This window comes from Alligator sinensis, unplaced genomic scaffold (assembly GCF_000455745.1).
Source record: "Alligator sinensis unplaced genomic scaffold, ASM45574v1 scaffold45_1, whole genome shotgun sequence".
Taxonomy (NCBI): Eukaryota; Metazoa; Chordata; order Crocodylia; family Alligatoridae; genus Alligator; species Alligator sinensis.
Window position 1 is genome coordinate 126,902 of NW_005842267.1, and position 13,113 is coordinate 140,014.

General features: G+C 42.7%; 1 protein-coding gene across 2 annotated transcripts in view; it reads left to right on the forward strand.

Annotated features, from left to right (window-relative positions):
* Nucleotides 1-243: 243 nt before the first annotated feature.
* Nucleotides 244-13,113, forward strand: part of SCIN (scinderin) — a 91,639-nt gene continuing 78,769 nt past the window's right edge. Inside the window, exons 1-3 of one of the 2 annotated variants that reach the window (XM_006027777.2) lie at nucleotides 244-550; nucleotides 7,930-8,084; nucleotides 10,567-10,728. In XM_006027777.2, the coding sequence (XP_006027839.1) occupies nucleotides 352-550; nucleotides 7,930-8,084; nucleotides 10,567-10,728 (516 nt within the window). In that variant the 5' untranslated portion in view covers nucleotides 244-351. The remainder of the gene's footprint in view (nucleotides 551-7,929; nucleotides 8,085-10,566; nucleotides 10,729-13,113) is intronic. The other variant, XM_025209085.1, reaches the window with a different exon arrangement.

The following is a 13,113-nucleotide window of genomic DNA, read 5'->3' on the forward strand; positions in this document are numbered from 1 at the left end:
CTATGTGCAACGCGCAGGGCTGTGGAAGTGCAAAGAGGGAGGGGGCAAAGTGGCTTTTGATGATTGCCACTGGGCTGCAAGAGTCTCTTCCACGCCAAGACCCGCCGAGGGGCTCCGGCCGGCTCTCCCCTCTCGAGGCAAGCGGCCAGGTGAGGGCTGCGGGCAGTCCGTACCCGAGCCGCGCAGAGCGGGGATCAAGGCTGCGACTGAGCGGGGGGCGGGCCGGGGGAAGGGGCTCCCGCGCGGGAGGAAGCGGGAGACTCGGCTACTTCTGCAGTTGCATCTGCGGCGCCCGCCCTGTCCTGTCCTGTCAGCGCCCCGCCGGCGGTCTGCTCGCCCCGTCTGCCTGCCATGGCCAAGGAGCTGTACCACAAGGAGTTTGCCAGCGCCGGCCAGAAGAGCGGGCTGCAGGTCTGGAGGATCGAGAAGCTGGAGCTGGTGCTGGTGCCCGAGAGCCTGCATGGCAACTTCTACGTGGGAGATGCCTACCTGGTGCTCTTCACTGTCAAGAGGAACAACGGCACCTTCTACAAGCTGCACTTCTGGCTGGGTAAGAGGCTGGGGAGCGGAGGAGACATTGCCCCTCTGTGCTTGTGGCGGAGGCTCAGGCAGCTCCTGGGGACTTCCCGATGCTCTGGCATGCCCCACTTGGAGATCCTCCACTGAGGGCTGGAAGGGACCTCAGGAGGTCTTCTCCAACCCCCACCTCAAAGCTGGGCCAGCCCCAACTACATCACCCCAGCCAAAGCTTTGTCTTCTAGCCCGCCCGGGGTGGAGAGGCCGCCACCTCTCTGGGTAACCTGCTCCAGTGCTTTACTACCCTCCTAGTCCAAGTTTTCCCTGATCTCTAACCTAAACTTCCCTTCTGCAGCTTGAGATCGTTGCTTCTGTCCTCTGCCACCACTGAGAACAGCCCAGCTCCAACCTCTCTGTAACTGCTGTTCAGGAATTTGAAGGCTGCTATTAAATCCCCCCTCAGTCTTCCCTTCTCCAGACTAAATAAGCCAGGCTCCCCCAGTCAGTTAAAGAGTATGCTTGCAAGAAGCAGGGTAAAAAAAAAAAGTTAGATTTAGTCTGGATGCTGAAAGAGGGTGAGGTGTTGCCAAAAGTTAAGGGACCCACCAAGGTGCAGGTGTCAGATCTGTGGTTTGGACAGTGAACTGGGGTAAGTTTTTGTTTTAGTTAAACTGTAAATATCTAGCGGTTTTTGCCTAAACCTGCCAGATCCAGATCCTAGACCTGAAGGCTCTTGTAGTGTTGAGTGTAACTATGTCCAAATGTTTAAGAAAGTGCTTTTTTTAGACTCGGGGGTACCCCTTGTTGGACTCAAGGTACTGCTCAGAAAACACCCACTCTTAGTTTCCATGAAAAAATAATAGAGCAGGCTTTCTGTTGCAAAGAAATCAGGACTGCAACAGGTCAGCATGTTTTTAACGTTAAGGATTCCCATTTGAAATTTCTGGGTTTCTCTTGTTTGCACAGCTAACAGTACTAATATTGTATGGCACCCGCTGGTACCCTTGAAAAGATCTCGAAGCACCTAGGGTGTTGCAGTATCCGGCTTGAGAATCATTAATTTAAGGTGCTGCAGGAAGAACTGAACGTGTTCTCTACTTTAGCAATGGATCTAGGTCCAAAACCAAGCAGGATCTAGCCAGGGTATTTGTGATATGTTTGGGCTGGGATGCAGAGGGGTCCAGAGTGCGTTTGTATAAGAGGAACTTCTACTAAAAGTGTAGTTGGGGAAGGGAGGGAGTTAAGGCCAAAATCTACAAGTAAATCTTGGCCCACTGAAGTTATTGGAAGCTTTGCAGTTGATTTTTACTGGTGCCAGAATCCTTACTTAACCATCCCAAGGTTTGGGGGTTTGCAGGGCTGTTGCACCAACATGTATCAGGATCTTGAATTTATTTGTAGACAGAACAGCTAGACTTCCATTTTAATGGTACAGTGTGTAGGGAGAGGGAAGCAAAGAGCCTCTCTCCTTCCATCCCTATACTAACAGATCTTCTAGGTGAGCACAAGCTCTTCCTGAATTAAGTAGAACAACTGAGGCTTATGTTTGTCAGCTATAGATTCCAGGAAACAGTTAGTATAATGTTAGAATCCTAAAGCGGGGGAAAAAGGAAACATCTCAAGGGATTGAGACTTCCCATAGTCACCAATGTCATTTTACTTTTTAAGGCTATTTATGCAGCTGTAGAAACGTTTTTAGCTTGTCTTTTCCCCTATCTCCCACCATTCCAAGGTCTGTCTTTGCATGTAGCTATGAAAAGTAAAATTAATTGTGATACCCATTGTCAGGTATCTACTAATACATCGCAGTCTATGTGAAGCCTCATTTCCCAGGGATCCCAACATTGCTCTGATTTTCCAACAGGTGTTTGGGATGGGTTGAGGAGCAATTCTGGAGCAGAGTTGTGGATCTAGTATTATTCCTGGCAGGGTTATACTGGGCTCACCCAGTTTCATTTTTCTCCAGTTGAAAATGAGAGTCATTGTATGGGTGGAAGATTGGACAAAATCTGCCTTATTGCCAGAAGTGCACTCAGATGTGGTAGAAAAGAGGATATTTTGACAGATATTCACTTATGCCAAAGGCATTGGATGCTATTATCAGGGTTTGGCACTGAAATTAATCAGCTTTGGCACTATGTTGTATGTTTTGCTTTTATCTTTTATTGTTAGTATAGTGGTCAAAGTATGGAGCTGTTTCACAGTCAAAAATAAACCCCTAGCCTCTTCAGAGCTTATGATCAAAATAAGAACTGGCATTCTAATTACCATTAGAACCACACTCAAACAGGAACTAACCACTTGTTTTCTGCTTTTCAAACTTTAAAAAGTGTAGAAAACAATGTTTGCAACTTCTGGCTTTCCACAAAGCAGAGATTCATTGACATTTCCCTGCTTTATGGTGATATTGTAAAAACAGTATTGAGGAATCTTTGTTTTCCATATCTTTGCACATGTAAAACAAATAAATACTTCTCACCAAATACACAAAGGCTCTCTTTGCAACTGGCCCAAGGCATGCCACTCTGTGAAATGTGCTCATATCTTTATACTAAGGATAGCTTCATGTGGTATAGATAGACCTTGTTCTTTGTGCAAATGGAAGCTAGAGTTGTGCATTTGATTACTTCAGGGAATACATTAAATACTTCAGGAAAACTTTTCCTGCTATAAAGCAAGTCAGTCAAGGTGGGGGAGGTGAAAGCACACCAAAGGGTAATGACAAAGTATATACTGCTAGGAAAAGAACATGGATAGATCTTCAAGGGCCTATATGACAGCAAAGTGCATAAATCCCACTGAATTTCTATTAGTGTGAGGCCCCTTAAGATTTTTTTCTATTCAGAATATCTCTGTATTAATGAACAAACTAACAGGGCATAGCAGGTAGAAAAAATATTGGTATCCTGAAGAGTGGGTGCTTATGGAGGAGGCAGGTGTATAGTGCTCTTAATATGAGTGTTCCAGCTTCATATTGCATAATGTTTGGAAGAAGGCATTAGGGTAGGAGCTTAGGGTAGGAGTCCATCTGGATGGTTGTGATTGTCCTTCCAGCATCCCAGGCATTGGCATTTGTAGAGATGAGTCTCTGTTCATTTCCTTTCATGGAGAAGAAAGAGGATGAATATAGAAAATAGGATTGCTTTGCTTTACCTTTATCTTGTTGCAGCTCTTCATGAGGACAGTGATTGTAATCAGATCTCATGTAGCAGGTTTAAACCAGGGGTCAGGAAGGAATTGTCTTCTCCTGATGCATGGGTTGATTTCTACATTTATTTCCCTTTCCTCCAAAGCCTCAGGGATTTGCTATCTAGGGAGATGGGATGATGAGAAGCATTTGCAGATGCTCTGATGGTACAGTAAATTCTTTTAGGTGTGTAACTGGTGCATCTTCCTTATACTCTCAGGATCATTATTTGATCAAAAATCAGTCTGGTATTTCGTTGCATTTAATATCCTTGGCTTTCAAATGTTCATGGAGTTCCCATTTTCCAGTCATGCACTTTAGTTGGTAATTGGCTCCAGGGATGAAATCTCTGCATTTGTATAATAACCTCCCTGATCCCATAATTAAGCTAAGTAATATAGCAGGGCCAAAGAAATATTGGAAGTATGATACTTCCCATGATGCATTGAACTTAGTTTCCTTATGTGGGGAGAACCATAAGTAAAAGCTTTAGAGGGTGTACTTTCAGAACAGTGAGTGAGGCTTTCTCTGTGATATAATTGTAAGACTGAAAGTATTTCAGGACAGGTACTGTCATTTTGTTATATCGATATAGTGTAAAAAGAACCTTGATCTTGGATGATCATCTTGTTTGTAGCCTAGAGTAGAATCAGCAGTTTTTAAATGTGCATCTGGTTTTAAAAAGTTCCTTTGTATCCAGTCTCTCAGATGCCATAAGACAGAAAGTACATACTTCAGTTGACTGAAGTATTCCAAAAGGCTCTTCTCTCCACTCTTCAAAAACAGTATTTTTAAACAAAAATCTGATACAATTTACAGATGTGGCATTGGTGACACAAAAAAGAGCTTAGAATTTGAGAGATCTTTCTCAATTATTTAACTTTTCTAACTCCACTTGCCCCCTGTAGAGCACACACAGGGCCAGATCATATAACAATTTACTCTCCTCTGCAAGAGCATTAAACGGACCAGCATTAACTAACTACTTGTATGCACAACTGTCTTTGCTCTGTGGCTGTGAAGACTTCAACCTTGTGTAATAGGTTAGATCAGTCCCTTTTTGTGCAGCCTGTGGTGCAATAGGAAGTGGAGAAAAGTTTTGCTAGTGTTCATAAGAGTAGGTCCACCAGGCACAATGCAGAGCTGTGCAGAAGTTTCCAAATTATTTGCTAAATGAGCCAGCTAGAACGCAGCTGTACTACTGGAAGTAGTATAGCTGCATTAGCAGAGTACTTTGCCTGGGCTAATACAATCTGCTCTCTATAACCCAAAAGTTAAGACAGTCAAAAAGCCCTAGGCTGAATCTTCACAGGTTTTTCTTTTGATCCCAGAAATGCAGCCACATGCTTGCAGTGGCCCAGGCCAGAAGCCAGGGGCTGCTAGAGCATGCCTTCTTGCTTGGGTGGAGCAGACAGCTTGGGCCAAGGATAGCCTGCCTACTTTGAGGGGAGGATGCAGGGGAGGTGCAAAGTATCCGGGGATGCTGGGGGACTAAATTAACTTGAATCTTGGGGGCATCTGGGACGGAACTTCAATAAAGTGATTTAACCTCAATCAGTGAAGTCTGAAACTACATCCATCCAGGTTTATCTTATACCGGTTTCAGCCATTTTGTAAGTGGTTTATGTGCACTGAACTTTTTGTTGTGTTACACATTTCAACCGGTTTCTGATCACTTATACTGGTTTATGTGTCATTTCTGTCCCTAGCCAAAGTATCCTCCTGAGGCTGGAGAAGATCTCTCTGTGTCTCTTGGCATTCATTTCAGCAAGTATTGGTTGGCTTATTGCTGAGGGTAGCAGCTTGTGCTTTGCCCGCAAGGATTGGCTTGTTTAAACCATGCCTCCTTAGAACATCATTAATACCTACATCCATTTACCAGCTGTATCTTCTGGTTCACCCTTGTAGCATAAGGAAAAGCTCTTTGGATGCTTTATTTATGGGGTTTAGGTTTAGTTTTTTGCATGCCAGTGCTGCCAAATAGGATTGAGTGATCTGATGGCGTCAGTGTTCTAGGTTCTTAGGTACTGAAAATGTTAGCTGGTGATGCTGTCTTTGAAACCACACAAGCATGCTGGTCCATGATTTTTTCTAATTCTAAAGGCTTGGTGTTTTTTATATATTTCCTCCCTCCAGAAATTAATTACCCAAGTGGACACAAGGGGTGTCTACACACCTGCTCTGAGGTGGGGTGGTGGAGCGGTGTTTTAATTAAAGTAGCTCCTGGACAGCCACTTTAATTAAAATGCCACAGCATCACATGTATTCAGTGGCCCACATTTCAAATTGGCTTGTTGGACAAGTTTTAGTTAAAGTGCCCCCACCGCTATTTTGAAATGCGAGCCACTGAATACGTGACACTGCAGCGCGCTGGAGCATTCTAATTAGAATGCTCTAGCAGACTTAATTAATCGAATCTTCTCTGACATGTTCTAATTAGAATGTATAGAACCGTGTGTATAGGTACCCGAGGAGCCCAGATCAACTCCAATATATATTAATTGGCCCTGAGTCTCTTTTTGGCTTACACTGAGGTAGACATATGAAGAATTAGGCCCATAAACTTCAACAGAGCTTGCTCTATGTCCAGAATGATTTTCACCTGACTTTAAGTAATATCACACTAACAATCATCTTTGCATAGCAGCTGTTATATTTGGTATATGAAAAGACTCAGTTGCATTTAATATCCTTGGTTTTTAAATGTACATGGAGTTCCCATTTTCCAGACATGCACTTTAGTTGGTATTCAGTATAAATATTTTATAATGCTACTCTAATGGCTGTTTCCTTGGACCCTGAACCCTATGTCATAATCGCATGCTATAAAGATATAAGATATAGTCCTGATGGACTGATTTACAATTCTAATTAGACCTTTAACAGTAATTTTAAACAGGTACCTGTCTTCAGATAAAAAGCTGTTAATATATGAAAGTGTTTCACTACCATTCTGCCCCTGGCTCCTTAACTTTGTCTTATGTATGACCTCACACTAACTGGTCTGGTATCTGGAAACCAAGGGAGCTATGCTGTTCAGGATCAAGTTGTCAGGGATTGAGCTTTCTCTTGTCCAGTCCATCCTACGTGAGGTGGGAAAACCCATGAAAACTGTACTTTTTAAATTTCTCGTAGTTGGCTTCTGGCTGGCTGATCCCTAGTTGGGGGGTTGCTCTTCTACTAAACTAAAATATTTCTTTTAAAGCCAGGGACGTGTATGATCCTGCCTTTTAGAAGACTGGTTAAGATAATACCCCTCCATTTAATTACAGTATACAAAGGAAACTCTGATACACAGGTAAAAACAGCTACACCAAGTCACTTGTAGTCACTAAGGTTAGATTACACTTAATGCACTTTAAGCACGCAGAAAGTGCTTTACAGCCGTAACAGACCAGACATCCATGGTGCACAAACTGCATTAAAAAGGCAAATCCCACTGTAAGTTAACCCTAGATGGATGTGTACTAACCTAAAGCACTTTCTGTTACAGCACTTAGTCGAATATCTGTGCCAGAGCCCATCGAGGGTTAACTTAGAGCACAATCACTGCCATCCCAGGTGGCATCGCACAGGGCTGCAATACGTCTTGGGCAAAGCTTGTTTGCTCTGTCTGAGTGCTGGGCTGGCCCCAGACCCATGCACAGCTTGCCTGGGGGGTGGAAATGTGGGTTTCTGTCCTGACACCCACCCCAGCTCTGTGACACACTGAATTTATTGTACATGGAAACTTGGTACTTCCAGTTCAGGAAACCTGGTTTTCCCATCCTGCCTTCGATATTAGTATCCCAAGTAACCACTGTCTTTTGCCTCTTGGACTTCCCTAGGGTTTTCCATGCTCCAGCTCAAAACAAATAATAATTATAGTATAACAAAAATGAAAGCAGCTTCTCACATAAAATAATTTGTTTCATTAAACTCAAATTGTATTACTCAGGGAAGGTAAGACAGGAAATAATCAGATATCTACATCTCCTGTTTCATTCTATAGAAAGCCAGGTCTGAGAATACTTAAGTCATGGTCCTGAAGGATGTTCAGCACTTTTGCTGAAGGGTCAAAACTCTGATGGGAAGGAAATGTTGGAATATACCAAATGTATAATCTACTGAATGTAGCCCTAAGAAACCACAAATCTATTAGGCAACATGTTAGGTTGAACTGTTAAATAAGTGTACTATAATTTTCTTATAATATTATATGTATTATAAGTTTCTTATAATTTCAGGAAAAGAATGTACTCAGGATGAAAGTGCAGCTGCAGCCATCTTTGCTGTTCAGATGGATGACTACCTAGGAGGGAAGCCTGTGCAGAGTAGAGAAATTCAAGGATATGAGTCTACTGATTTTGTTGGATATTTCAAAGGAGGCATTAAGTACAAGGTAGATCACCTTCAAAAACACCTTTATTTATTTTTTTTTCCAAAAGGCAGAAACAACCCCTGTTGAGCAAAAGAAAATACTCTGCTTTCTACCTGCATTTAATAAAATGCAATCCCATTGGCACATTTAATGTCTTAGAACCAGTAAGGCAGGGTGACTGAGGCAGCTGACCCAGGCACTGATTTAAGGTGGGGCTGGGGGCAGGGAAGGGGAAGAAAACCACCAGCTGCTACTACAGATGCACAGTTATGCCAGCTGGAAGTTTCTGCTGCTCCCATGTTGCAGCGGTCTCAGGCAGCTGGGTGCCTTATTATTCCTCTGCTTAGGGCTTTTGCAAAAACAGATTCTACTTGTAATTTTATAATTGTTTTATAGAAATATCATGGTCTGCAGTAATAACTATATATGATCTGCTTCTACTTTGTTTACGTGGCCTCATACTTTTCTCCAAGTAACAGAACTTATTACAATTGCAGTATTTTCAGCCTAAGGTATTATTTGATTTATTGACAAAGAACAGGCATGGAAAGGAATATTTTTCAGAACACATTACATGCTTAAAGTCCACCGACCATGGTTGTCCAGCCTTCCAGAAAAGTGCCTCCTGCTTGTCCACATGCCTGGTATAAATGGAGGAAGTTGCCCAAAAATTTGAGATTGCTTAAGGATTAACAGTCCAGTTTTGCAATCTCACAATCCTGAGACTTTCTTTCGTGTCTGCTTATAGGTGGGTGGTAAATACCAGAGGAACAAAGCTTGGTCTTCTTGCTTCAGGGTATTTCTGCTTTTGGTTCCATGTAGCAACCTATGCATGGGCATAGATAAGAAAGAAGAACAATGTAGACGATACCCCTCCTTTATTTATTTATTTATTTTTTTGGCTTGAAAAAATCTTTTTTGGTTGTCCTTCCCGATTAGATTAATAAAAAAAATGTTTGCTGGGGCTTTTTTTTTTTTTAAGCCAGCTCTTGTAAACAAATTATAATCAAACTTTATTCAACATTTCAAAACCTTAAAATCTTCAACCTGCGTCACCCACCACATTTTCAGATGTTGCACTCTGAAAATATAACATTAATATGAAGTTGAAGAATCAGGTGTTATAAGCAAGTGTGCTTCAGTATAAATTCACAGTGGTGCTGCTTGTAACACAACCGTGCGAAAGGTTATTGTACTTAGGTTGTCCTATCCTGATTAAATAAATAAATGAAACCCTCAGGGAATGGAGGAGTTGTTACCAAGGTTCCACCTATTCTCCTACTTCTTTTTTCATCCTCATCAAGAAGTGTATAGATGGATTCTTGGACAGTTTGTAAAGTGTTTAGTGTTGAATGTAGGCATGTGGTCCAGGTCAGTCTAAGCTCCAAGGAAAAGAGTTTATGAATGCTCCTTTGTAGTAGCATACACTTGGTCACATTGTTTCCTAGATGGAAACTCCATGTTAGGCATAATGCAGCTCCCACGTACTGTAATTACTCGATTAATTACTGCATTCCAGCAAACTAGCGTCCCCATGCTGAAAAATGGTGGCAGGGACGCTTTAACTAAAGTGTTCAATGAGCTTTAGTTAAAGCATCCCCACTGCCATTTTTCAGTGTGGGGATGCTGATACACATGATGCTCCGAGTGCTTTAGTTAAAGTGCCCTCTTCACCCATGCACTCCCTGAGCACATGTATAAACACCCAAGGAGTTTACTCCATGCCATGTCTAGACCACAGACTTACTGTATCCAAAGCATAACCCTCAAACAAGCTGCCCTGCTCTATGCATGCTTTTCTGCAACAGAAATTGAACTAGCTGTAACTGCCCCACTGGGGATAGAGTAACTGAGTCTGTAGTGTCAATTAGCCTGCCCACAGGCTAATTAAGGGATAGGTAATAGGTAGTTACCACAGAGAGGCATCTACAGTGCTCCAGGTTGGTGTGTATAGAGCAGCATATCATGTTGGGTGCCACTACCAGGGACAGTAAACTGTCTAGACGTAGTCCCAAAGAACTGTTTTAAAATTGCCCTTCCTTTTTTGCTCATACTGTATAGTCCATATAGACTGCCCTGTTGACTTCTGCCCTGACAGTCTGGGTTGCCATAAGGCTGTACTTGATACCTCCACATGGCTATAGAGAATGGTGAAGAAACCAGTTGGTGCCACATTCTCCATTCCTTATTCAGAGGGCTTTTCTAGGGATGTGTGCTGCTAGTGTCAGGGCAGACTCCAAGGGTAGTCCCACACCACCGGGGAGCTGAATTTAAATGGTTTCCTTTTGCTGATAGAAATGCAGAGGCAAGGTCTGGCTGCATGATACTCTTGGTGATCTGAGGTCAATACTGATGAGCTCAAAGCATATTCTGTGCGTGTCTTGTATGCATGTCTGAGGTCTGGGTTCTCACTTGTTGTTGTCGTGCATAAAAAGCAGATTCACAGGGGGAAAAAAGCTTTAACCGAAGTGTTGGTTTTTTTTAATGCTCTTTTTATATTTAGGCAGGTGGTGTTGCTTCTGGCTTTAAACATGTGGTCACTAATGATCTGACTGCACAGAGACTTCTGCATATCAAGGGCCGGCGCGTAGTAAGAGCCACAGAAGTTCCCCTCAGCTGGGCCAGCTTCAACAAAGGCGACTGTTTCATTATTGATCTTGGAACTGTAAGTTTTTCTAAAACTAAGATATTGAGACAATAAAAGCAACATCTTTACTTAAGTCTGGAATATAATCGATATATATATTAATCTTCTCACTTGCATACAAGCCAAATGGAAGGCCTACTGCCTCAGAAAGCTGTTGTAGCAACATATGAGGATTTGGAGGGTCTATGATTTAGTACTAATGGATAACATTGGAAAGTTTATTTTTATTAACATCAGAACATAATAAACCAGATTATGACTTAGGCTGTGACCCACCCCATCACTGAATGGTTTAAGTTTGACTTCAGTATGATTAGGATTTTGCTTGTTTCAGTTGCTTATACTGGGTGCATCTACACACGCGCTTTACTGCGGAGTTGACTAATTAGCTCCGCAGTAAATTGTCACCATCTACATGTGTGCCAATATTAGGGCACAGTGAATTAATTCACTCCACTGTAGGATAGTAAAACATATGGTAGACTAATTATGTGCACTGAAACGCATGTGTAAATTGTTATGGGCTGGCTGTGGCACAAGGGTGCTAAAATGTAGGGGCTGCTTGCCACCTAGCCCCTCATTCTCGTGCCCTAGCCAGATCCAAAGCTTCCACCTGAAGCTTAGGGCTGACCCACCTGAGCCTGCTGTCAGCCTGGGGCTGCTCTACCCCAGCTCAAACTTCTGTGATCCTGGACACATGTGAAGATACTATGCCTGGGAAGCTTGCACTGGAGTTTATCATGTCACCTTAAATGGCATGGGTAGATGCACCCATTGGCTGGATCCAGCTGTGCAGACACACTCAGTTTGTGGCTTTGTAAGCCTTCTTGCTGGGTTACAAACCTCACGTGTTGCATGTTAAACTGTGCATGTCGTTGCTGGCTCCCCCATCTCGCACACTGCGGAGCCCCTGCGCTGCGGCACCCTGTGCCTCAGCTAGCTGGGGTGCAATATGCCTTGAGATGGGGGAGAAGGCAGCCCTAGGCTGGCTGCTCCCCTGTCTCTGCATGCCTTATACTTAAAGAGACAAATGATGGGCTTAGCCTTCTATGTTCTGTTCTTCTTACATGCATGATTCCAATGATGCTTTGTTCCTTATACAAGGAATGAACAAAAGATTACAATTGTTAAATGCGGAAATTGGCTTTGCCTTAAGATTAAGTACTTAATATTCTTCATCCCTTTACATGGTTTTTCATCAAAAAGAATGTGCTTTAAACGTAACTATAAAAATAACATTGCTATAACAATCTTACTACATATTTTAAAACAATGATAAGCTTACCGTAAAATTATTTAGTTGCTCCTGTGGGCACAGACTGAAGTGACAATTTTCACGTGATCTGGCCACAGAAGGCAGTTTATAGCCATGACCAAACACAGTGCACAGCTGCAGACAGCTTCAAAACTGTCTAATTGGGTAAAAATTTGACCCCTTATTGCATGCTTCTGCCTGCACTGCCTGCCAGCCTGCCACTGTTTTCAGAATGGGAGGGTGGGAAAGGGAGCAGAGGGAGTTCAATCTGAAGGGTGGGGTGGATGAACTGGAATCCCACCCTTCAGATTTGGCTGGGGAACCCCTAAAACAAACTGATCCCTTTTCCCCCTCCTATTATGAAACAGGGACAGGCTGGCAGGGAGGAAGGGCCATTGCTAGGGGAAACCAGTAGTAGGCTGGGAGCCAGCAGCTAGATTCCCCTATTCCCCTGGAACCAACAGTGAACTTCTGTTTGTTCCAAGTGATCATTATAACTCAGAACGCTTCCTGCAAAGCGTTCTCAGTTACAGCAGGTAGCTGCACTTCTGTCTGCACCCTCTATTTGAAGACACAGTTTCCAACAATGCTTACAACATGTTGAGGATATTTGAACATAATCCTTCTGACAAGCAGAAGAAGGGGATTAAGAGAAGCAATCCCCTACCTTCAGGCTTTTGAATGAAAAGTATAGAGAATGACTTTCTGCAGATGTTTTTTCTTACGTACTTCATTCATACAGAGGTTTCTCAGATTCAAATAAGCAGTGGAAATGTGGCTATAGAATTAGCATTTAGCTTTGTTTTGTTTCTCATTTTTATATTAAAACTGGAATGTAATCATGATTAAATGCAATCCATGTTAGCTAAACAAGTTTAAGATTCTAACTATGCCTGACACATCTGTGTATATATCAGTTAATATATTTAAAGTATGAGAGCAATGTGAGGAAAAAATGTGGAGTCTTCTCCTTACAGCTGAAGTTTTAACTTAAACAATTTGGGAAGGAAAATGCTCAGCAGGTGAAACAGATTTTGAGACGAGGGCTCCTTAGCTAGGGAACAAGAATCTACTCTAAACTCTTGTTATAAACTGACTTTACTATGAAAGAGTTGGGACTTGCATTATGTGCAAGTAGCCTCTTGAAA